This window comes from Echiichthys vipera, assembly GCF_963691815.1.
Source record: "Echiichthys vipera genome assembly, chromosome: 15".
Taxonomy (NCBI): Eukaryota; Metazoa; Chordata; class Actinopteri; order Perciformes; family Trachinidae; genus Echiichthys; species Echiichthys vipera.
In genome coordinates, this window is record NC_139840.1 from 20,667,815 (window position 1) to 20,693,283 (window position 25,469).

Genomic DNA, 25,469 nt, shown 5'->3' on the forward strand with positions numbered 1-25,469 from the left:
TTGAATGTGGCAAAAATGAATATGCACACCTGAACTTGTAACACATCATCCAAGAAACCTGTCCAGTGGTAATGGATGCTAATTATCCTCACTGCATGTGAATGTCACTATAGAGTGGTCCGGTTATAAACACTATAAGCTGCAGGCTTCGAAGCTGTGACACAGAACAATAATAGGTGACAAAAACCAACACTGGGAGATAAAACACTTTTAATGTGCCACATTAACACAGTGAAGAACATGATGTGCTGGCAAATAAAGAGGATGGATTAAATGAAGGGAATGGTGAATGATGGAGGCTAACCTGAAGCCTCACTATCATCACCCTCAGAACTTGAATACACTCTGACTGTATATTCCCCCTCATCATGATGCACTTGCTCGCCCTCCTGCTTTCTCACTTGTAAAAAAAAAAAAAAAAAAACAGAAGAGAGAAACAGCTCTCTGTGTTGAAGCGGGCGCTCATTCATTCCCCAGCTCACTCTGCCGAGAGGGGGGATAACAGCTCACACGCAACGGTTATCAAGAATCCAGAAGAATAACAGCAACTTTAAGGATCATACGGTTCATTAAAGGGATTCCGCTCACGATGGAGAAATCTACATTTTGCATTCAACCTCTGGAAATATTTCTGCCCACGCGGACATCCCCAGAATGAACTCCTCTGCGCTCGTGCGTCCGCTGCTGCAACTTCTCACCGAGGAGCGGGTGGATGCTCGGATGCGGGAGGATCGTCTCTCCAAGTAAAGTTGAGCGAGAGCAGGGATCAAGTTGGAGTAGCGCTTGAAAGAAAGTACTAATCACCAATTAATGCATTTGGGCGGATCACTGACCCGGGGAGGTTTTTATTCACAGCTCTCGCAAGATAGAGTTCACTTATTCTTGAGAGCGCATCGTTTGATTCCCATTGCAATATCAGGTAAGTGTCTTTCCAGTGTAACACATTAGATCGTGCACTTCTTAGTCTATTTAACTCTCCAAAAACAAGGGAATGGCCTTCTACCTTCCAAATCTGCACGGCGCAATACTTTTTTTTTATCTCTAAAATGTGTGTGAAACTGAAACACTGTGTGTCATCTTCCCAGTCCGGAGAGAATGAGGTGTCGCTGGGTGAAGCATGAGCTGTCAGAGAATCAGTCATAAGCGGCTGTCTCTGCTATGGGAGGGGGCGGCTTTCAGCCTCTTGCTCTGCTGCTACTGGACCTCCGGGATCGGTGGAGCAGCAGCCGCAGCCGGGCCAGGCGACGGCGCCCCCGGCTCGCTTGGCTGGCTGCTGTCGGATAAAGGACCCTTCCACCAGTCCCTGGAGTTCACGGAGGCTGCGGAGAGGTACCAGCAGGGTTTCAGCACCAGATACAAGATCTACAGGTGAGACAGATGGAGAGCTGTGTGTGTATGTGGTTGTTTTTATTTCAGCCTATACTTCTTTCAGGAGTTTCAGGTTTGAGTTGTGAGTGGGAAATTTCAGTGATGAGCACTTTGAACCAGCGAGGAACTAATCAGTGAAAGCAGCTGCTGTAGTGGTTGGAATAAAAATGTGCACACTCTCAGGACTGCCCTCACAGGTATCACACCTGCACCAAATTAGTTACAAGCTGATGAGCAAATCTGAAGTAGTACTGTGGGGATGCAAAGTGCACCCTCTACTCCTGCCTTTAAGTATTCTGACCGAAAAACAGATTAGTCATGTGAATAGGACTAAAAATTGATTTGTTCCTTTCTTGGTCTTTTGCTTCAGGGTTTGACATTTGACTATACAGCAGGAGTTAATCCACTGACTGTGTGGACAAATCCTTTCAGTGACTTCCTGCAGTGTCCCTACACTGCACTGCACTTCGCTACTGCTGCTGCCTTTGTCTAAATATTCCTCAGAAGCATTCTTAAGAGCATATATGAACCTGGATATGTGGGATGGCATGATTTTTTTTGTTGCTGCGTCATTGAGCTATAAGTATTGTTGCAGTATGTAACTTATAGCAATTTTCAATCAACAATCCACATTCATATACGAGCTTGAGCAGCTAAATCAGTTCATTCATTATATGTTCAGAAATAGTTATATATATCTGTATATAAAAATAACCTGACTCCGCCAGATGGATTGATTTGCATAATTCGCATTTGCTCTGAATATCCATCTGGGTGCCCTCTGTTGTAGATCTTTTGGGAAGAGGCGGAAATACTGGTTGCTGTTTGGATAAACCATCTGTCTATCACCACCTATGTCGGTGATGGACAGGCAAAATCAACCAATTAGAATCAACAAAGCGTATGATGTACTAACAGAGTGTCGAGGCAAAGCTCAAAAAGTAAACAACATGTCGGTAAAGGATATTTGCTGTTTGTGTAACGTGAATTTACAGATAAAAGGCCCATTTTCAGGTGACTGGTCCATATTCCAACAGAAGGATCCAAGAGAAAAAAGTGTTAGTGAGCGTCTTGCACACTTTTTTCGTTGTCTCACACTTCTAGCCGCCTCAAAACCGTCGCTAATTTGTTCGGTTGCTTGGGCAACCTTTTCCAAATTTTATCTTCCGCAGGTTACCAGACTGACCTGCGAGTAAAGTACAGTGGAGCTTGAGAGATCAGGATGGTTTTGTCAGGCTAATATAAAGATGAGCGGCTTGACAGAAGTGAAGCTAAAATCTCCTCATCGCCCCCTGTTGGCTGGCTGTAGTATAGGTCAAAGGTCCCGCCCCCTCCAGGTTAGCGGATGGGACATAGGCCAGATTTTTATTACGCAGATGTTTGTTCAAGTGTTCATTTTTCTTATACGTTTGGTTTTAATTAGGTATTTGATGCTTTAAAAACTGGGCAAAACGTCATGATTGACAGCTGTGATGGTAAACAGACGGGACTTTGATGACGTGACTTTGCTGCCCGATCACTGCTGCCCAGACTCTGGTTGCAAAAATTACAAGTTACAGCTTGCTTCACTTTTTTGCAGTGGAAGGAAGTTGAGCCACATCTCTATATATACACACTTTATGGTTGACTGCTAACAACATGCTCAACTCCCTGAAGTCTCACCCCTGCAGAGTTACTGATACTGAACACGTCACATGTCCAAACTGCACCAAATAAAACATAGTAAGTCCTATGATTCCTTCTAATACACCTGCCAAGTGTGAAGTAGTTTGGAAAAGTTGTTCTAGAGAAATGTCAAAAAAAAAAAAAAATCCCTCTCCAATTCTGTTTTTTTGCTTTGTCACATCTGTTAGGTGTCCAATATGTTGGTCCATTCATCCCCGTCAGTGTTTAAAGTTATACACATGCAACAAGATGGGTGTTAATTACATATATTGGTAATTACTTGTGTATGTTTTTGTGATTTTGTCTAAAGTTTGTGTCTGTTGATTGTTTGTTGCTTTACCTACAGTTCTTGGGGTGTATATAGTGAGAGTTTGTTTTATCTTCCTTAGAAGACGATATTGATTGAAGTCTGTTGTTTCTTTTATTGTAGTTGTCATTATATTTTGCATTTAGGTGACTTTTTAATGCCTGAAGGGCTTAAGAAGTGTCTGTGGCTGAAAAATGAAGCCATCGTGGAAGTGCCATAAACGGCAATTCCTCAAATGGCCACTTGAGAGTGATCGCAAAAGCCAGTCAACCCCCATAGGCTCCTGTGTTAAAAATTTACATTAAAAGAAAACATGTTTATAGTCTGGTACAGAAAAAACAACCCAGCTCATCCACGCTCCACTTCTTCCATTTTTGGATAAGCCCGGAACAGGCAGAGTCAGGCACTGTCAGGAGGGTGATGGCCGGAGCCACTGGGAGCCAGCCACTTCCAGGTGCATTGTGGCTCCTCAGAAACACGTCACAGAGACTAAGTCCATATCTTACAGTCTGTGCTTAAGAACCAAGTTTCTTCTCCTGAAAAAATAAATAGTGCAATAAATAATGCATCTCTTAGTGACAGCTCCATTTTCTTTCCATAGACCTGCTGCACAAATGTCCCAAGAGCCCCCTGACCTAAGGCTTCTTCTTTCACAAACTCCTTCCATAATACGTGAAAATCATTGGAAGTGACAAAGGAGCAGGCAGCTCGGACTGTCAATGGCAGGCCACCATCAGTATTGGCTGGCTGACGCATCACCGCTCAAGGGTCCATCACCCTGGAGCAGTTGATTCTGCAACCTGTCAGATGCCTGCTCACATTTCTAACCCAAAAGCAGTTTTAATGATTAGGGATTAAGGAAAATGAGACCCAACTCTAGTTTTTTTTTTTTTAAACTGCTATAACAAGATGACTTTCAGAACAGTCAATTCATTAATTTGCCTGTTTTGGCAATTATTACCTTGTAGTGATGATATCATGAAAATAGTATATTGTTGAAAGACAGAGGGCATTTTTTTTTTAAATATGTCATTGCTACTGTATATTTTACAGTTTCCACAGATTTATGATCAGTATTTCTCTAAATGCTCTTAAATAGCCTGCGGGCTAAACTGCTGTTTTGCCCCTCTGACCTCAGTAAAAACTGAAACATTACTGTTAGCATCATGTGGCAATCAGTCATGCAGCCGTATTTGATTAACCAGTCGTCTTGCTCCTTACTGCCCCTTTTACAGTGTTTCTTCTCCTAGGAATAGTTTTCATCACTATTGATTGCTTGCGGTACATACAGTAGGCCGATTAATTCATGTTTAGATCGCTGAGTAGGTGTGCCGTATGTGCATGCTGATGAAATAGCTGTAGGCTAAACCCTGGGCTGGAACCACAACACCCATCAGTCCACCGCATACAGACACTCTGCCCGTCCCCTCGTTATGATGATTGGCTGTAATGACACACTCCACACTGTCCCAGTTCCCCAATTATTTTGCTGCCGATCATTTTTCTTGTGGCAGTGATTTGATTGCCTCCCAGAAGGAGAGAGCAGCAGGCAGCACGGTGGGAGAGGTAGACATTAACTGATGCTGTGGAGGGAGGGAGGAACACGAGACAGTTGCAGCGGTATCTCCCAGACGGTTTTGTGAATAGCTAGAATTCAGCAAGACTTCTGTCTAAAGGGCACAAGATAACAAACGATGGCAACTGATGAGGTGGGACTTTATTATGGTGTTATGTCTCTCTGTTGCTGTGGGAGTTGAAGCAATGCATTACAATAAGTTGTTTTATCTGTGCAGGAGTTATTTAAAGCCGGGAAGAGTTTGTTCAGACAACAGATAACAGAGATTCTCAACCACGGGGTCCTAGCAATTTTAATCGAGTTGCTCATCTAATGTGTCTTTTTTGTTGAAAAAGTAGAAATAATGATTTGATATTTGTCTTGAAGAAGAAGATGAAAACATAAATATAACAAAAAAATGTTTGTGGATGGTGATCTTTAGTATATTGGCTGTCCAAATTATTATTAATCTTTAACAAGCAGATTGAAGATGACATGTGTCCAACCAACCTGAGAAACTTGAGTTTTAACATATAAACACTTCCAGTCTTATTTAACTGGAGCAGTTCTTAAAAACAAATTACATTTAGGAAATACGCTCATTTGTTTTGGCAAGAGTTAGACGAGAAGATTGATACCACTCATGTGTTTCTACAGTAAATGTGAAGCTTCCAGTTAGCTTAGCATTAGCACAAGGATTGGAAACGGAGAAACTGCTAGCTTGACTCAGTAACTAAATCTGGCAATCAGAACCTCTAAAGTTCACTAATGAACATGTTATATGTTGTTTATCAAATCCAATTATCATCCAATTTAACTGCAGAATGTAAATCCCCAAATCTTCAGGCAAAATAACGGGGACATGACCTCAGTGTCCTCAACAGCCCTGGCTACAATTAGGATGCAACAAAACTAGTAAGCAAGTGAGCAGATAATTTGAAATGTAAAGGTTAAAGTGCTAGGTAAATGTTAAGTTTGAACCCACTGATGAAGAAAAGCACATTATGCCTATACATCAACAATACGCCTTTATACTGTATCATTATTAGTGCTCAATAACATTCAGTCACTTTAAATGAAGTAATTCGGGCGGAAAAGCGCAGGGAAAAATCTAACCAAGGATAAATAACCACAACCTGATTGATTTAAAGCTAATCTTGTAGGTCTACTCCCTTTGGTAAAAAAGACATACGAGCGGGTTAAAAGGGTTTTTTATACATTAGAGGCATATTAGAGCTCCTCAGGGGACACATTACAGATTCATTGTGTGTTAATGATGTATGTGCATGTGTGTGTGCGTTACTGTATAGAAGTTCAATGTAACCCACATTCACATAAGGCTTTTCTTTCTACACAGCTTGTTAAACAGCTGCCTGGAGCCTGATTCACCCTTAAAGCCCTAAACCAAGTGAGCAAATGTCTTCATGCACGTGTGTGTCCCCAGGGAGTTTGGTCGATGGAAGGTCAACAGCCTGGCGGTGGAGAAGCGGGACGGATTTGGCGGCAGCGGCGGCCTGGCTCTGCCCCTCGACCCCGACTTCATGCACACCATCCGCCAGCTGGGGCGGCGGCCAACCCTCCAGACAATTACAGAGAGTCTAATCAAGAAATATGGCACCCACCTCCTCCTCTCTTCCACTCTGGGAGGTACAGTGGAGTATGCAGAGCTTCAAAGGAAGCCTCATTCACACAACTTCTAATGTGATTTTCTTTTTTAAGCACATGGGGAACTGATTTTTACGTCTCTTGCTTTCCGAACAACAAAGCATTTAATAATTTCTCTGGATCAGTGTTTTTTGGCTCACATAAAAACATCAAATCCCTCTTATTTCGTGTACAAAAAAATAAATTGGAGAAGGCAGGGACAGGCAGATTTAATATTTTTCTTGGCCGTATAAAAAGCATGTTTGAAACGGAGCTTCATCACTTTTGTACACTATCATTTGAATGCAAATGTACTTTCTTTCTATAGAAAAGTCAATATGAAAAATCATAATTTGGTAGAAGAAGTTTGGGTTTTGGTGTGTGCTGTAAGAAAATACAGATTTGAAGGAATGATCCATATGGTAATTTTTGAAAACAGCTATTGACGATGTACTTTGAAGCTTATTTTGTTGTGCTTTTATGTTATTCCCACAAATATAGTAACTGGCCTAAAAACAACATATGGTTTGGCTGTCAGTATCTCAGAGCCCAAGACAAAACAATACTTTATAGTTTAAATATTTCATACCAGTGTTCAAAAAACCATCACAGAAAAGACAAAGAGGATGGTGGTCAGGATTTTTTTTAAAAACAAAACAATGTTTGTTGGTAGGAAACAAACACTGCTGTCCTTGTCCAAGTCTTTTTGTTTGTTTCTTTACAATTATTGACATTGTTTTCTTTTAACCATGACCATGATTTATTCCCTGCGTGCAGTTTAAGTGACTAAACTATATTTACAGATGAGAAAACAACAATATGAATCATTTCTGTAACTGTCATTTGTAACGGTTTTAAATTGCACTGAAAACCGACATCCGACATGTAGATCAGAAAGCAGTCATGTGTCACTTTGGACCTTTCATATTGGCACGCCATCTGGCAATGACTTACATATGTATTTATTATTGTGGTCAAACTGGGAAGCTTGGATGAGTTGGATCAATAGGGTACTTCTCAGGTTTTACTGATTGAACTAAACTTGTGTAGTGCCCGTTCAAAACATGCTTGTTCAGGCTGAGAGCTTGGCCGTATTATTGCTGAGCAATACACCTTCCATGACGTAACTACGCCGCGGCTACTCGCAGAAAGAAACACCGGTTAAACACATTCTGGTTCACGGGGAAAAAAACATGAACACTCTTAACCATTAGGTAAAGTATGTAACTACCAAACACCTATAGATTTATCATGATGTTTAGATCTGAAATTACTGAAATATATTACTCTTCTTACTCATTACACCCCCCAAAAATCTGACAACGGCCCCCAAAGCATGAAAAAGATATGCAACTCAGCTGTAGAGCCTACTACTTATTTACTGTGTAGTTGTACTTTAGATGAAAACATTGTACTACTACATTAACCTGACAAAGACATGTTACCAGTCATATTGCAGATTCAGATTTGAACTAACAATACAATTAAAATATGATTAACTGTTTGTCATTAAGCATTGTAGAATAATTCAAAGCTCCACCTCGGCTGATAATGCCTCTCTTGCACTTTAAGAAAACATTTGAATGGGAAAGTGTGAAAAATAGAGCCAGACGACGTTTGCCTGGGCCCCCAAATAACTAAATCCGCTCCCCAACAACACACACACACACACTACTCGTGACACACCTGTGAAATACATTCAGTGGAGGTACACAGGCATATTAGTCTCTTGCTTTGATATTAACCGTTATGAATAATCTATAACCCTCTGCGTGCGACATGATCGACTCCACAGACCCCTGAAGCCCTGCCCCCGCTACTACGCCAAGCGGCCCTTACAGTAAAATCTCATTTTATTAATATTGGATGTGTCGTGTGTCCAAATTTCATCAACTTTGTCACAAAGCACGCTATTAAGTCCAGCGATTCACCCACCAAACATTAAGTAGAGCGGATAAATGGTTGATTGATTACATATAACAAAATATTAATGGTCCTAATTGGACTGGAACATGTCTGACAGTGAACAATAGTTACTCCTGTAAACCTCACGTAACACCCCAGCCACAGGGTCCGCGTCCACCTGTTGCTTTTTCTTATGGCGTGTTTAGAGCAGCCACACGGCCACCTGAGCAGCACGGCTCAGCTGTGGAACATCTAGAGATTTGAATTCTTGCCTTTTTTTTTCCATGCACGCTGTTTGCAGCAAAAAAAGAGGTGAATTGGTCTTTTGAATTAAATATTTTATTATTTATGGTCATTATCACAGACAATGTCAATACAGAAAAGGCAGGCTGTGCTTCAGCACCACAGCAACAACGTGGTCCGTGCGAGCCGCAGGAGTTTAAGAGACGTAGCCATCACTGCTCAAGCAGGCTCAATGTGGCTCGAGCGTTATATTGAGTGACACTTTGTGAGTGCGGCGAGGGACCAGTTTGGGAAAAGGGCCAATGAAACTTGTATTAACAAAAATGAGCTTGACTTGCTGTTAGTGTTAAGAGGATTTAATGTTGTAAAGGTTTGCTAAAGAGCAGCCACTGTGGTGATGACACTGTAATTCAAACTGTTCTCAACACTCATGACTACAATCCTGGCTATATTCCCTTAGTAACTCAGCCTTTTATAAAAACAGTATACTATTGCTTTTATCTGAAAATGTAATAACCCATCGCTGAATGTAACAGATTGGTACAATTGCTCTGGAGAACACAGTGAAGGTTTCACTGAGAAGTATGTGAAAATCAACTATTGCAATGGAAGCTCCCTCGATGAGGCAGTTTATGAAAAAATCCTAACCAAAAAAAATATAATTACATCGCTTCATCACAAAAACGTTCTGGGGCCGGATGCATAACACTCACGACTAAAGCTGTGTGTACTCACAAGGACAAAAATGAGCATATTCTTTTCATCTGATTTATAAAGCTGCACAAAGCCTGATTCTGCTTTAAATCTCAATCATTGTGGAACTGGACGTAAGTCTTATTCTCAGTTAACCACAGATAGTTTGCATATTGATACTTCTTGCCCTCTCCACCACCCATTACACCTGTCAATGGGGGGAACTGCAAAGAAGTAGTGCACTTTCACCAACTGTGTCGAAGTTCTGCGATAGCACCACAGCAGCTGTCATTACGGGCAGCCATTACACACAGCTGTAGGTATTTATAGCGCCCATACCACTAATTCATCACATGAGCCTTTAAACCATCTCAATCATCATTATTAAATGTCACAAAAATGATCCATGATTCATTTACAGAGCTCATATTGAAACAGACTGCTTCATAATTCAGGATAACACGAAAATATCATTACCAGGGAAATAATGGTTTTAATATAAACAAAATTAATCAATAACACAATCAGGGACACCTCTCACCTTGTTTCATGTCATACAGCTATCTTTCGAATGCTATTTATGCTGCGTAAGGTGTGCACATTATCACCGTATATTCTTATAAATGCAATAGGCATAAAGTTTATGTGTGGGAAATGGTGCATGCAACAGTTTACCTCAAACATAACGGTAAAAGTGTGATTAGACTTAATGGGTCTGTTGAGGTAGTTTGGTTTTCCTGGCTGCTTTTTATATGCATGTAATAATTATAATTGTTGGATTGTTTTCCAATTGTGAAATGTACTTGCCTCCGAGAGAAGACCAGAGATTAGTTTTGTTTTTTAATTTTGATTTTGGCCGGTATAATTAAGATAATTAGAACAAATAGGTGAAGTTGAACTATGATCTTGAATAAGCTCTCTGTTCCTGAGGAGTTTAATAGATGCAGATACCTTGTCTGTGCCTTTTCCTGCAATCATCCAAACCATCAGTTCCACCACAGCACTTAATCACTACTGCGCTTTTCTATCCAATCTGAAAAGATACTAATGAAAGGTGATCAGTGCCGCTCTGTCAGAGCTAATAAAGCTCTCCTTCCCTCTGCCCGACTGTCACCAGGGGAGGAGTCTTTGACAATATTTGTGGACAAAAGGAAGCTCAGCCAGGAGTCTTCGCCTGCAGGGGCCGATGGCAGCCGTCGCAGCAACAGGAACTCAAACACGACGGGGACAGTGACCCTGGAGGCCCTCCACCAGCTGGCTGCTTCCTACTTCACCGACAGAGAGAGCACGCTGCGCAGGCTGCACCACCTACAGATTGCATCCACCGCCATACGGGTACGTGGAAGTCAAGTAAAACCTTCAAATACAGCAGTAGACTGTTGGTAGATGGGGCTGCATCCAGTCATTGCCTAAAGGCAGCTGTGTAGTTTCCCTGGTTTGGGGTTTGTTAGCCTCCAGCATTTACACATGGGACCTGCGAAACATAACGCAGCGAGATGGACTTGCTGGTTTTGGAATCAGCTGAAGTTACTGAATGTGTTTGAATGACTTTTTAAGTTGTCAGGGGAGGGATATGATTCAGTCTGGATCAATAAATAAATTCATACACACATCACTCAGTTAAACTAGACCCTGAATGAGTGAATATAAATAATATATAAAATATACTGGGTTATTTAACAGTAACGGTACCAAGTAAAAGTCTTTCATTCCAAAGGCTTTTTGAAACAAAAGGTATTTTCTAAAATGTATCACCTTGTTCTTTTTAAATCGTTTTTTTTTGCTGACCTTTGGTGGTTTAACTTATTCACTTCTCAAACCTTTGTATCAAGTGCACACCTGAATGTGTCACTTCAGGTGTGCACTCGATCACTGCACTGTGACATCACTGGGGATGTGGTCACAGGTACAATAGACTTGAAATTTTAACCACAGAAGACTGTAAAACAGTTTTTCAGCATGCCGTTACTTTTGGATCTATATTATTGTTAATGCAGTGACGTGGTAATAGATTGAGGTGGAGCTCATTCAAACAACTGTCCTTACTGCTTGTTATTAACATCTTTATAAAGGATTCATATTTCAAAAACAAAAAGTGTGGATTATGTGTAAAATCGAGAAGGAACTACTGTAGTTACTATAGTTTTAAAATAAATGTGGAGCAAACAAAGAACATTTCACTCAGAAAGAGGGAAGAAAAGTAGATTCATGCAGTAGCATCATATTGAAACTCTTGAGTACACATACTTCAAAATTGTACTTCAGTACTTAGTTTAGTACTTAACTTCTTTCCACCACTTACTGAGATTCAGTCACAACATGCTTTTTTAGCAAAGTTTAAATTCCTGACACTTGCTCAACTTTAAGATAACATGCAGTAACAAAATCCTTTAATTCCAGCTCAGGGTATTTACTTCCATAACATATTTAATTGGAGGATTAAGAACAAATGCTTATTTACAGAACTGGCCTCACACCAGGAAATTCACCTTTTGTAGCTGCTGGGGTGCAGCAAATCCATCCCTCCTGGTTTTCTCTCTTTGGCGTGCAGTTTATTATCAAAATAAAACTCATGTGTGCAAAAGTAAGTGAGGATTTGATTTGTATCAGACTTTAAGAAATTCATTTGTTTAATTTTTTAAAAAGATTTTAAAGATGTTCAAACATGTCCAGGCTTATCCCCCATTAAGGACTAATTAACGGACTTTTAATAATTTTACAAGATACCAGGTCTCTAAGCCACCGCCTCCCCGGTATCGAGCTCTAAAGAGGAGAGTGAAGAAGCAGAACGAGCAGCAGTGGTGCGTGCTGTGCTATAAAACACCAATCATCCATTTTATCATCTGAAGTGGCCATTAGAGTGGACGCATTAATCAGCCTGAGGGGCAAACATAGATGCTGGAGTGAGTAGCCACTGATGAAGACAAGTGCCCCTAACCCCCTCCCTGAACTGAGAACGTGTTCCAACGGTTATGCATCAGCTTGATGGATTAGAAATATCATTCCATTAATTTCCAGCCAGGCTGACTTCCATTCATTTGCCACTTCACGGTGTGTGTAGAGTTCAGGCAGATTGAAGATCAGAGCGAGATAAAGAGAGCGAGAGAGGGAAATGAACGCTGCGTTTTATGAGGGATGTAAAGAAGCACCTGCGATACACGTCCATTCATTAAAATCACATACGGTATTGAGGATTCAGTGAGAAATAGGACAGATCCTGAGCATAAAATTATGCTAATACACAGTAAGTTATGTGTTTTTGTGTTGCGGTGTGTCAGAATTTCATAGTTTAATGTTGAGATGAATTGCTGTTAAAAATCAGCAGAAGAGTGAATCAGTTTTGTAGTCTGAGGAAAGTTGATTCAGATCAGGAGAAATGATTCTGTCTAAAATAGCTTTTTAATGGAAGACCTTTCAGTGTTACTTCAGTGACTCATTGCATTCCAAATTCTTTTGAGGCATAAAATGCCTTTGATGATGCAAGCTGTAAAATGAGACGGTGGGCACTGCTTTCTTATCGACTTGGTCAAACTCTCTCATTTTACAGCTGAAGTGTTCACTAAAATACGTTTCTGAAAACACTGTGTGAAATAGGCAATACAGTAACAGAATCCTGATTCATATTTGATCAGCACGGCATATTTTGGAGGTTTAATCGGAGTTCATAAGCAGTCGTTGACACTTTGTCAGAGGCTCCTCGGCTCTGATTGGTTGTCGGTTGGTCGCGGTGAAATCTAGCAAATGCCATTAGGAGCAGACAGGTAGCAGAAGGTGGAAGCAGAGATAGATTACTTTATTACAGATATCATCATCATATCACATTGATGTCAGGATATAGTGACAGCGTCTCTCAAATATGAGAGACGCTTTTCTTTTTATAGAAAGTTACCTACTTCAGCTTTGAGCCTGTGAATGTTCTCATTTGTCCAGGTCATCGTTATCCTCAAAACAATTTCAGTAAGAAGCAGCTGGACTTGTTTATTTGTCTAGGAAGACGTTTCACCTCTCATCCAAGAGGCTTCATCAGTTCATGTATGCATCTGACCAGGCTGGGACTGGTCCAACTAACTGGTGTGGAGATCCAGGTTTAACCTCTCACAAGGCCGATGATGTCACTGGAACCCTTTCTGCTCCAAGTGCCAACGACCGTCGTTAGAGCAACAGTCTCTTAGTGCTCTATTGAGTCGTAACGACAGTCGTTGGAGTCACAGGAGGCCTTTTGTGAACAGTTGCTCTTTGAGGTTAAATTGTTGAATCTCCTGGGAAGGGATGAAAGGGCCGCATTGTAATTTGGAGATAAGTGGTGTCTCAGACCTCCTCCTCTGTTTAGCGATGGTTTTCTCTACTTTTGCATAGATGGCTTCTTTTACTCCCCTTCTTCAGCATTAAGAAAGTTTTTGGATAGTTTTATCTGTGATGTATTAAATATTGTAAATTTTTCCAGATGACTTCAAAACAGCTCTAGTCAAACCTTTACTGAAACAGCTTCTGTTTTATTTCCAAGGCCGTGTTTAAACAGTAAGATGCATTCCTACAGGACACAAAGATCCATGAAAAATTCCATCAGGTTTTTGAAGGGGACACAGTACTGAGATAGTGCCTGTCAAAGTAATTAATGATCTCAGAGTGAGCGCGGATAAGAGGAATGTTTTCACTCTTGTACTTCTTGATCTCAGTGCTGCATTTGATTCAGTCACAGGATACTTCTAAACCAACCTGAAATTGGGTTGGATTCTCAGATACAGCTAAGCGTTTAAATTTAATACCTACAGCACCTCACTGGCATAAGTTTTGTTATTGTCTTAGTGACCATGTTTCACACAAGCATTACTTCTTGATATTACTACTTTGATATTACACAGGGATCAATTTTGGCTCCGTTAGTGTTTAGTCGGGAAAAATATTTGTGATCATATAGTACAATTTCATTGTTATGCCGATGACACTCTTATCTGATAATACTGATGACCTGATTTGTGGGATAAACTGCCTCTCCAGCATCGTACAGTGGAGGAGTAAGATTTTCTCAAATGAAAAGAAAATAAAACTGACATAACTGGTACAAATACACAGAGAAAGGACATATTAGGCAAACTTGGTAGTCTGGCTCTATACAGAATTAAAAATTAAAAACATGGTGTTAATCCTTGACTCTGAGCTGAATTTTAAACCACGTAACATTAATATTGTCTTTTACCATTTAAGAAACATTTCCAGAGTTAGACCATACATCTCTTTGGAAGATGCCAAACGGTCAATCTATGCCTTTAATTTTTTTTTATTTATAACTCTTTACTGGTTTACCTCAAATAAAAAAAAGACCTACCTGTAACTTTGAGGATTTAAATTTGTGCACTTGCTTTTAAGGCTTTAAATAGTTTAGCACCTTCATACCTCACTGATTGATTATCCGGCTATGTTCCAAATGTTCCCTTGGCACATCCAGTGCCAGCTAAAATCAATGACAAGTTGGGTGAAGCAGCTACACACCAACGCTTTGGAACAGACTGCCACAAATCAGACAAGCATCTTCTGTTGATCGCTAATAGATACAGCTCAAAACGTATTTGTATGCTATTGCTTTCAATTAATTTAATTTAACATAATTGTCGTATTTGCTATTTTTCATACTTTATGGATTTTGTATCTTAAATTATTTTTTCTTTCATTATTAACTTGTGTTGTTACCAGTCTGATCCTACAGTATATTATCATTTTGGGATTTTATTGTTGTCGTATTGTTTGTTTGTTTTTCCACTTTTTGTGTTTTCTGTTTTAATACCCGAGCTATAGATTCGTTTTTTTTGTAAAGCACTTTGAGCTGCATTTCAAGTTTAACAGGTGATCTTTAAAATAGGTTTATTATTCAAAAATAATAACAATGTAAAATAAAAAAATCAGCATAGTGTGCAGACCTCCACCAAGTCCATGCCCTATCTCACAATGTTAACAAAAGTGAAAAATGTTTCATGCATCTGCTCCAACATTTAATGGGTTCTTCCTTGACCCATGCCACCTTTCCACCACGTTTCATGAAAATGCCGATAGCTTTTACATTCCGAAAACATTGACCTCCATGGTGGAGGTAAAAGTCATTCCTTCCCTTTCATGGCCCAAAATTGTTGGTTTTAGAAGTTACCTACACAAATCATTTTTACATATAATTCACTACCTACAAACACAAAAGATTCTCAGTCTCTTGATTTCCTTGCAGGTGACGGAAACCAGAACTGGACCGCTCGGATGCAGCAACTATGATAATCTGGACACAGTCAGCTCCGTACTGGTGCACAGTCCAGAAAACAAGGTTCAACTGCAAGGTAAAATCCGCTTTTTTTTTTAACTCTGCAGTTCCACTGATGCTTTTGTTATCGCTGCTGTAACACTGGAAAAAAAAATGTCCCCGCTGTGGAACTAATAAAGGATTATCTTATCTTAGATCATAATGAGGAAATCAGTAACCTTAAATTTACCAAACAGATGTGACTGACTTTCTCATAAATCTGTCAGCAGGAAAGTGGATAGAAATACTTCCCAAAAATGGAAAACTATTGCTTTAGAGGATACATCTGGCATTATTCTATATTTTTGTTATTGTCAACAAATCCCATAAAATAGCCAAAACCAACAAAGTGTTGGTTCATGTCTCGATTCTCTCCAGTTTCCCTACCTGAGGAACTCCGCTCCAAATCCAATGTTTACTGCTTAAGATCTTTAAGGAATTACTAAAACAGGTGGGCACTCTGGTTTTGAGTAAACATCAGTCACACAGGAGCAAATAGGGAACTTGTTAAAGATGATTTTCAGCCGTTGATTAATACACAATGAGTGCATCAGTGAATATTTACAGATCTGAGTGTATGTGGTATTGGGTCAAAAAATAAACTACAGTGTGTGTGAGTGATATATGGCTTTTAAAGGTATAATATGTAGCTCACTCCTGAACTAAATCTTAAGACCAGGGGAAAATGATTAATATTTGCAATTTGCAGTAGTGGATCATAACCAGATTGTAAGTAGAGCTTCAAAATGCAAAACGAGGAAAAAAAGGGGCATAAGGCAAAAAAAAAAATTAAAGTAGGCAATTTATTTTTAAAATGAAACAGGCTGTTCAGCAACATGCCATCGCTGCCGAGGATGGACGCGGTAAGAGGGTTATTTTAAATTTCTCAAAAGATCCCGAGGGTTATGCGACAAAAAAAAGGCAAGCTGTCGAACCAAGAAAAAAATTCACCTTCAGTGAGCCAAAGGAGCTGATGAACTGTCCATGAAGACACAGGCCGATCCTCGACCTAAATTAGAATAGAATAGAAATACTTTATTGATCCCAAGCTGGGAAATTGCAGTGGAACAGCATCATTACACACTGACACATCAAACAGTAATATAAAGATACAATATAAAAAGATACATAAAAATGACCCTTACTGATGCTAACTGGAGCCTTGTCGTGTTCATTCACTGTTGGTTTTGTTTTTTTCTTGGACTTTTCTGATGATGAGAAAAATCTAGAATATCACTCATGTTATCCTTGTTACAATTTCTCATCATTTAATTTTTATGTAACCTCAGCCCATCGTCATCAGATGTTTACCTTCCACAGGGCTGCAGGTCATCCTACCAGGCTACTTACAGAGCTGCTTCATTCAGGCGGCTCTGAACTACATCGGCTGTAAATCTGAGGGTCAGTTTGTGTGCCAGAGCAGTGACTGCTGGTGTGAGTGCAGCGTGGGCTTCCCTCAGTGCAACTGTCCTTTCTCTGATCTGGACACTCTGGAAAGCAACCTGCTGAACATCAAAGACACCTGGAGGCGAAACAACCAGGAGTTTGAGGAATCCGGTGAGCCAGGGGTTTTTTATTCACTAAAATGACACACCAAAATGGGACCTGGAAATGTCAGCTTGAAAGGTGTTTCCAAAAAGCCACAGGTGGAACGTCTGCTTTTAAGAGTCTCAGAAAGCTGAACTTTTTCACATAAAAAATAATGATTTTAAACTTTGATTTAAGTGCTAACAGAAACAGAAACCTGTCTTGTTTTAGTTCTAAAAGCATTCTTGGCTGTCAAACATTGCCAGCTACTAGACGCTGAATCAAGGAACCTGTCCGTCATCATGTCAAATGAGATGATTCTTCTGGTGCTCTTTCGCCGGGAGATTCGTGAGATGAATACCACTCTCATATCTGTATTGTAAAAATCAAACACATCCAACACACACATTCTTTGTTTACAAAAGAACAAGGTGTAAAAATAGTCCCCCATATAACTCTAACTAACACGAGATACAACATGTTAATAGTGAGCAGAGGTGCTGCTAGGTTGATTCTGTTAGATTTGGACAGCGCCCAGCTGGCTGTTTCTCACCAGTCTTTACGCTTAGCTAACCACCTGCTGGCAGTACCTTCCCATTTAAAATGCAGACAGAACAGTGGTATCAATCTTCTAATCTAACTCTCAGCAAGAAAGAATATTATTTCCAGAAATGTCAAACTATTCATTTCAGTGATCTGTCAATCATTTAAAGCTCTCATAATGGAAAAGATAACCTCTGCACAAATCCTATACAAATAAAAAGCTAAACCAACATTAAAAAAAGGAAAACAAATTAAGGATATGAAATAATGCATAATGTTGTACTGTTCCTCTAGAATCGTATTGATTGTGTGACATTGCTCGAAAGGCCTAGAGCCACATGCATAAAACTCTGTAGATCAAAACTAAAGCTGACAGAAGACAGAAATATGCATACATAACTGATGCTTTTGCAGCGTCTAAGCTAACCTATTTAATTTCACTGTTGTTTTGAACAGTCGCTTCTCTGTGTTGTGGATTTTCGTGTCACATGTGATTCCACTATTCTCTGGTGATCTTGCAAGAATTCAGCTGGCATGCAAGATAAATAAAGTCGTGCGTATACCTGGTTTTGTTAAATCTCAATCACTGTGGAGCAGGATGCACAAGCCTTAGTCCCAGCGTCATTAAGTAAGGCCTGTTGTTATTGGCGGTGTCCGTTCCGGTAACCATACAAATTCATTCTTATTCCTCTGCAAACCATCGGCGTAACATGTCAATCATCATTATTAAACCTCAGAAGGATGATCAATGATTCATTAAAAGCACTCGTGTTGAAACTGAAATTCACAAAGTGCTTCATAATTCTGGATAAAAATTAATCATATCATTAACAGGGAGATGGTGCTCAAATGTAAATAAAAAGACTGATACAATTCATCACTCATGATAAATTTAAAATGAAATATATAAATGTGCACTTTGTAGCCTGCAAAAATAATAGCACAATTAGTGAAATGTGAAAAGAAATTCCTGTCTTTTAACTTATATTCAGTCTCCTTCTCATTATTTCACCTGCAGCTGAAACCGCGTATGCACCTCGTCCGAAGTATGCGTAAGGTACGCACAATCTCACGCATAATCTTCCTTTACAAATACCAGTTTATGGTCGGGAAAATGCCTAGGCATGTTTTTTGTGCGTACACATAATTTATGCATGTGGTCCCTGGTGTATAAGAGCACACAGTGTGTTCTCATTCATGTAGACAGTGATTTTCCTCAGCTCTGTGCTCTTGAAAAAGGTATCTACATACATAAATTAATCACCAGTTACACAAAGCCTGGCCTCTATCCAAGTACCTAATAATGCATTATTGAATAATTTTGAGACAGTGATATAATTACCATTTAAACACACCATACCAGAAGATTAGAAGCTTCGACCGATATTTACATAGCAATTTGCAGCTGCTCTAATTGATTGTTTTGTGGCAAAAATCAGGAGAAAGAACCTGCTGCTAGAAGCTTTATACTGAACGACTTTACTTCTTTAGTAGTACAGTACGATGTGGCATACCTTTGATACAGACCCCTGTGGTGTTAGCACCGAGTGGTTCAGGTTTGGATTTAAAATAAAGCCTGTTTCTAAATTGAAAAGAACACATAAAGAGAGTTGCAGAGAGTGCAATGCTTTCATGTGTGTATCTAGTGCAAATAATTTCTACTCTGGTCTAACGCAGATTTGTCACATTTCCTCCTGCTTTAAGAAAATATCAAGGAACGTTTCGGACATGTGATTTCAGTTAAGAAGAAGAAGAAGAATTCCTTTATTAGTCCTGCAATGGGGAAATTCTATTACTGGGACAACCTGCCATACTTTTCACAGCAATTTTATTTTCACTGTCACTCATGTCCAATTAGAGAGTAGTTTTAAGATGCTGCATTATTATCCAGCATCTTAAAGTTCATCCTGTATCCATTGAAGGAGTAAAGTACTGTATGCTGCCAACAGGTGGTGATTAACATATATCCTTTCCCATCCTCAAAGCAATTCACAGGCTTATCCCTTCCAATCCTATATACATCCATATATATCCAGTTTGGGTAAAACCTTATGGTAAGGGTACATGCATGACTTACAATAGGTTCATTCATGCAGCTACTAAGGTATCTCAATTATCATGATTTCTCAGTTATTAATGATGCCGGCTTCATAGGTAAACCTCCAGTTAAAGGGATAGGCCAAAAAAAGCAATCATCTTTAACAATATAAGCATGTTATAATATTGGACAGTGCATTTCACCCATTACATTTGTTGTCAGTTCTTATATCGGATTGGTTTTTTCATATAACACATTATGTAGTTCAGGGGTTTAAGGGCGTACTCACACTGTCCTTCTGGCCGGGGCCAAAACCGTTTTTTCAGCTAAAGCCTAGTACCTTTAAGCAGTGTGAGTGCACCCGTCCACGGCCCGCTTGAAAGAGGTGGGCTTTAGCGGAGCCGTTTGCACATGTACGAGCACGAGCGTGCGCACGTGTGCGAGCACGAGCACGAGCCCTACGGCAGTAGCGTTATGTCCGCCTGTTCGGACATGTAAATAGAAGGACGGACCATGCGCGGACATTTAACAACAACAACAATGGCGGTGAAAGGTTCACGTTGGTGTGATGCGGAGGTGGAGTGTTTACTGCAGATTTGGTCGGATGAAAGAGTCGACAAGACGCACAAAAACTCAGAGGTCTGTGGAAAGATTTGTAAACAAACTACACACACGCGATCAATGCCTGTGACGTGTTACGGCGTGATGGCGTATGGACAGGCAAGAAGCATTGGCCGGCCCTGGCAGTGTGAGTACAAACGGGACTGGGGCGCGGGGGGGAGAGGGAGGGGGGGCAAGTACCCTAAAGTCCGGGTCGCGGTACGGACGGACAGTGTGAGTACGCTCTAAAAGTCTCAATGAGACTACGGCCCTCCCCTCAGACAAAGTCCCCTCACTTGTTTAGTTTCGCTCAATTCCTGGAGGCCTATGGGATCATGATTATGTTATTTTGTGCCATAGACACTCAACAGTTGAGCCAAGATAGCCTAATATTGCTGTTTGACATAACTTCAGACACGAAAAGAAAGGTCTGTCCTAAGACATTTATAAGTGAAACTAATCAATCACTGAGCTAATTAATTCAAAACTACCTTATCTCTCTCTCTCCTTCCAAATCATACACATTTATGGTTGTATTATAAGCAGAGTTACATGTTTTTATCATTTCTGACTCTTCACTGATTCGATTTAATGCTGCACGCAGAGAGGGGGGGGGGCTGCTGGCCACACACCTGTCACGGCACAGGGTGCGTTTCTGGGAGACATCATGCTTTTTTACTGTTTCAGTTCAGAAGAGCAGTTCTTGTTGTTCACCTGGCACTAGTGAACAAACCCACACACACAAGCACGCACGCACACACACACACGCACACACACACACACACACACACACACCCGTCACGCTCTGGACCGAGCGAGTTAAATTCAAGCTCGTAAAAAGTATCACAAAGATGAATGATTCATAAGCACCAAATGGTTAATATGCCATCATAATTAAATAAGCAGTGTTAGAGATGGACAAGGTCACCACTTTACTTGAAGGACCATAAACATGATGAAGTCATAAAAAAGTGATGCTTTGTTAATCATGACTGCAACACTTTCAACAGAAAACATGTGCAGTGACCTGCCTGCAGACTCACCTGTGAAGAAGAACATCATATTTAACTCAGAAATCATGAAGAATGAGATCCCTTAGTAGTTGCGTTAATTAACATATTGTTCTTGCAGTATTTTATTTATTTTATTAGTTTATTTGACAGGGATAATTTTCATCTGTTGTCCACAAATACAACAACTACAACAACACAATTTCACAACATTAAACAGCACCACCACAGGAACAATAATAAAAGACAACAACAATACAATCTCACAGAATTAAAAAATCAGCTCGGCAACAATGCCAACAATAAAATTACAACATAGGACACACATTTATAACAGAACTGATTCCTGTGCATTCCTGAGTGATGAGTTAATGATGTAATACATGATTTAATTCATGCTTTCCGTGCATTAAATGAATGAATGAATTAATGAATTTACCCTCTCCATAAAATTAGTTTCTTCTCAGACATGCTCATGAGATCATCACTCCCTCCAAAAGAAAATCAGAATAACAAAACATGCATTCTCTGCAAGTTGTTATTTCTCCACTTGAGCTGTTTGCTTTTCTGGGACAAATAATGAGGAATAGACAGTTTTCCCGGGATATTGTCACCTTGCGGCTCATAGCCACAGGCAGAGTTTATTTATTCATGTTATTTCTTTTCTACCAGAGGAGTTCCAAAGCTTTGTTGGGAAACTGCCAACCCATTACGCTCTAAACACATCTGTTGTGGAACACATGTGGAGGACGGATGCCAGCCTGCTCCAGCGCTACAGGCAGCTGGAGACCAGTGGCAACCAGCTTTTCACCAAAGCTCGCCGCACCGTTAACAAGCTCTTCAGCCTCAGCAAGAGGTGCCGAAGACGGCCCAAAATAGTCTTGCAGAGGACGAGGTAAGACAAGAGAGGGGAATATTTATACTGCAGCCTGTTAACCCAAGGTGCTCCCCAAAACTTATAATTATGAAAATGATTTATGCGGCAGGTGCTGGGAGAAAGCAGCAGAGCGGGACGGTACTTATTAGAAGGCACTTGAGGAAAAGTAGTTGTGGAGTGAGGTGAAAAGTGCTGACAGGAGCAAGGCTGCCGATCTGTTCCACCGGGGGAAAGACAAACGGGATCATGCTCGGCCAAACAGACACGTTTCACTGTCTGCAGGTTTAAACTGCACCACAATCAGTGGAGCATCTTAAAGTTCCTCGTATAATAATCCATTTGTTTTAACAGAAGCACATCCAGGAATTTAAGCTGCTGTGGCCAGTAATACATGACGACTTTGCTTATATTTATTACTATATATATTTCTTTTACTGTTACAGCTGCTCCATCAGCAGCACTCCCACCTGGACAGTCTATTTCAGCAGCCAATCAGAGACCACTGTGGTCATAACTTCACACAGATTTATGCTTCTCTCATGAACACTCTATGTTGATAGCTATTTTTGGCAGGCAAATTAACTAAATGACACAATCCATCAGCTCACTAGTGAAATGCAGGCACTGCCTCCTCAGTCCACAATCCAATTACACGTCTTTATCACACCCCGTCTGCTTGTAAAAAGGAACTCAATAGTGGTTTAGGGTGACTGGGTAAGTCAGTTTTATTCATTTGATGTTTCACACTGTAACTGTAATGTAATAACATTGTCATTGTGCTGTATCTTCTGTTAAAGTAGTATATACGTGAAGCAAAAGAAGAGAGTTATGTGCATCTGTTTCTGTGTGTGTGTGTCATCACCACCCATCTGCACCACAGAAGGGGCACTGAATAGAATAAAATATTCATTCTGATCTGATTTTGCTTCTGGAATACCAGCTGAGTTTGGCTAACATTGTTTTTGCACATCAAAAACAAGACATATGGCAGGATTAATCTTCTTGAGCAAATCATTTCCTTCATTGCGAACTGTAATCACAAAAACATGGAAAAAAATACTCAAAGGGCTAAATATAAATTTGATATTTTGTTATATTTAACACAGCAGCGTTGTACCTCTGGTGCTGAAGTGTTAACACAACTGTCATCTCATCCTCAGACCTCTGCACTTCTGGTTGAGCTACGCCCTCTCCATTTTATACTGCAGTGAGAACAACCAGGTTGGTGTTTACAGTGATGAGAGCCGCAGCTGCTCCTGCCCCTACAACCATCCGCCTTGCCAGGGCCTCATTCCCTGCTCTGTGGGCGACGGGACCCGCTGTGCCTCCTGTTCCGCAGAGAACAGGACGCGATGCTCCAGCTGTAACCTTGGTTTCACACTGACCCAGGGAGTTTGCCGGCCCACCGTGCCCGATCCTACGGACCCCTACCTGGGCTTGGAGAGTGACCGAGACCTGCAGGATCTGGAGCTGCGTTATCTGCTCCAACGGCGCGACCCTCGCCTCGCCCTGCATGCAGTGTTTGTGAGCAATGAGGTGCGTGTTAACACTTGGTTTGACCCGTCATGGAGGAAAAGAATGCTGCTTACCCTCAAGAGTAACCGGGTGAAATCCAACCGCGTTCACATGCTCCTTGGACTCGCCCTCCAGTTTTGCCTCACCAGAAACAGCACTCTGGAGCCAGCACTGTCTCTGTTTGTGAATCCCTTCGGGGGCAGCCATTCAGAGAGCTGGACCATGCCTATAGGTCAGCACGGGTACCCTGACTGGGAGCGGACCAAACTGGATATCCCCTTGGACTGTTATAATTGGACTTTAACTCTAGGAAACAGATGGAAGAGCTTTTTTGAGACGGTTCATTTCTACCTGAGGAGTCGTATCAGGGACCCTGTGGGAGTGACAGGAGGCAGCAAGAACATGACGATGTACTATGAGCCTCTGGAGGCAACAGAGCCGTCCAACAACATCGGCTACATGAAGGTGAACAGCATGCAGCTGTTCGGATACAGCATGCACTTTGACCCAGAGGCGATCCAGGACCTGATTCTGCAGATAGACTACCCGTACACTCAGGGATCACAGGACTCGGCTCTGCTGCAGCTGGTGGAGCTGCGCTACAGGGTTAACCGCCTCTCGCCTCCAGGGGCGCCGCACGTGGATCTGTTCGCCTGTCTGCTCCGCCACAGACTCAAACTGTCCGGCTCAGACGTGACCAGGATACTCACTGCCCTGCAAGCTTTCAGTGCCAGACAACCAAACTACACGGAGTACGAGGCAAATAAACTGTGTAGTTAATGGCTACTATTTGATGTTTTGCACAATTTCCTTGCCACAGACAGGCCTGTATCCTTTGTCAGCTGGATCCATTTGTGTCAAGTGTATGTCACGTGTTGTTCAAGGCTTTGTTGTGCATACACTGTGTGCAATTAGATTCGATGTTTTCATAATTTCAGTGTAATTTTATGGATTAAAGCCCCTGAAAACTTGGTTTAGATTCTTATATATTTCACAATAATATGAGACATTTGTGACTATAAGCAACAATCAAAGAATCAAAACATTGATAAACTATACCTACTGTATAGGACAGTAGGTATAGTTTATTCATAGTTCAACAATTGATAATCTGCTTCATCAGAAAGGCGTGGGCGCTGTTTGATCACATTTGATTTACATTATCCCATAATGACAATATAAGTTAAAAAACTGACAAGTGTCATCATGTTTTGATTCAACTATTGCACAACTCTGATTAGTTTATGGAAATGTATGACATCACCATCAAACCACTGATTAAAAGAAATGACAAATCCAGAAATCTCTAATGGGAAATAACCCAAATCGTGCCATAGATTATAGTGCTCATGTACAAGCCCACTGCTCATAGTGAGAAACTAAATGAGAAAATAACTTATTATCATCACGTAGCATTTTAATCATTTTTACTCAAAAATCCAGCATGCATCACAATATCCTCACATAGCCTTCCTACTCATCTCACTGGAGAGTCGTAGTGGTTGTGTGCAGTGTTGTTTTTGCCCATCTGGAGCCTCAGAACACAAGGTCTTCATTCTCCATTGAGGGAATAGCCTCGGCACAGATTACTAAGTATATAGTGAGAGAAGGGAGGGTTGGAGCAGCCTGCCTCTGTTCCTCCGCCGTCCCCGTCCGCCATTGACAGTTACTGTGATAGATGAGCTGGGGCTCTGCA

General features: G+C 40.8%; 1 protein-coding gene across 1 annotated transcript; it reads left to right on the top strand.

The window, feature by feature from the left end:
* Window positions 1-1,117: 1,117 nt before the first annotated feature.
* On the top strand, window positions 1,118-24,553 carry LOC310958263 (BMP/retinoic acid-inducible neural-specific protein 3-like; the record flags this gene model as incomplete). Its single annotated transcript, XM_083929116.1, has 7 exons — window positions 1,118-1,368; window positions 6,340-6,542; window positions 10,498-10,715; window positions 15,595-15,700; window positions 16,984-17,220; window positions 22,054-22,276; window positions 23,419-24,553. 7 exons carry the CDS (start codon window positions 1,118-1,120, stop codon window positions 24,551-24,553), a joined length of 2,373 nt encoding a protein of 790 aa, XP_083785242.1.
* Window positions 24,554-25,469: the final 916 nt, after the last annotated feature.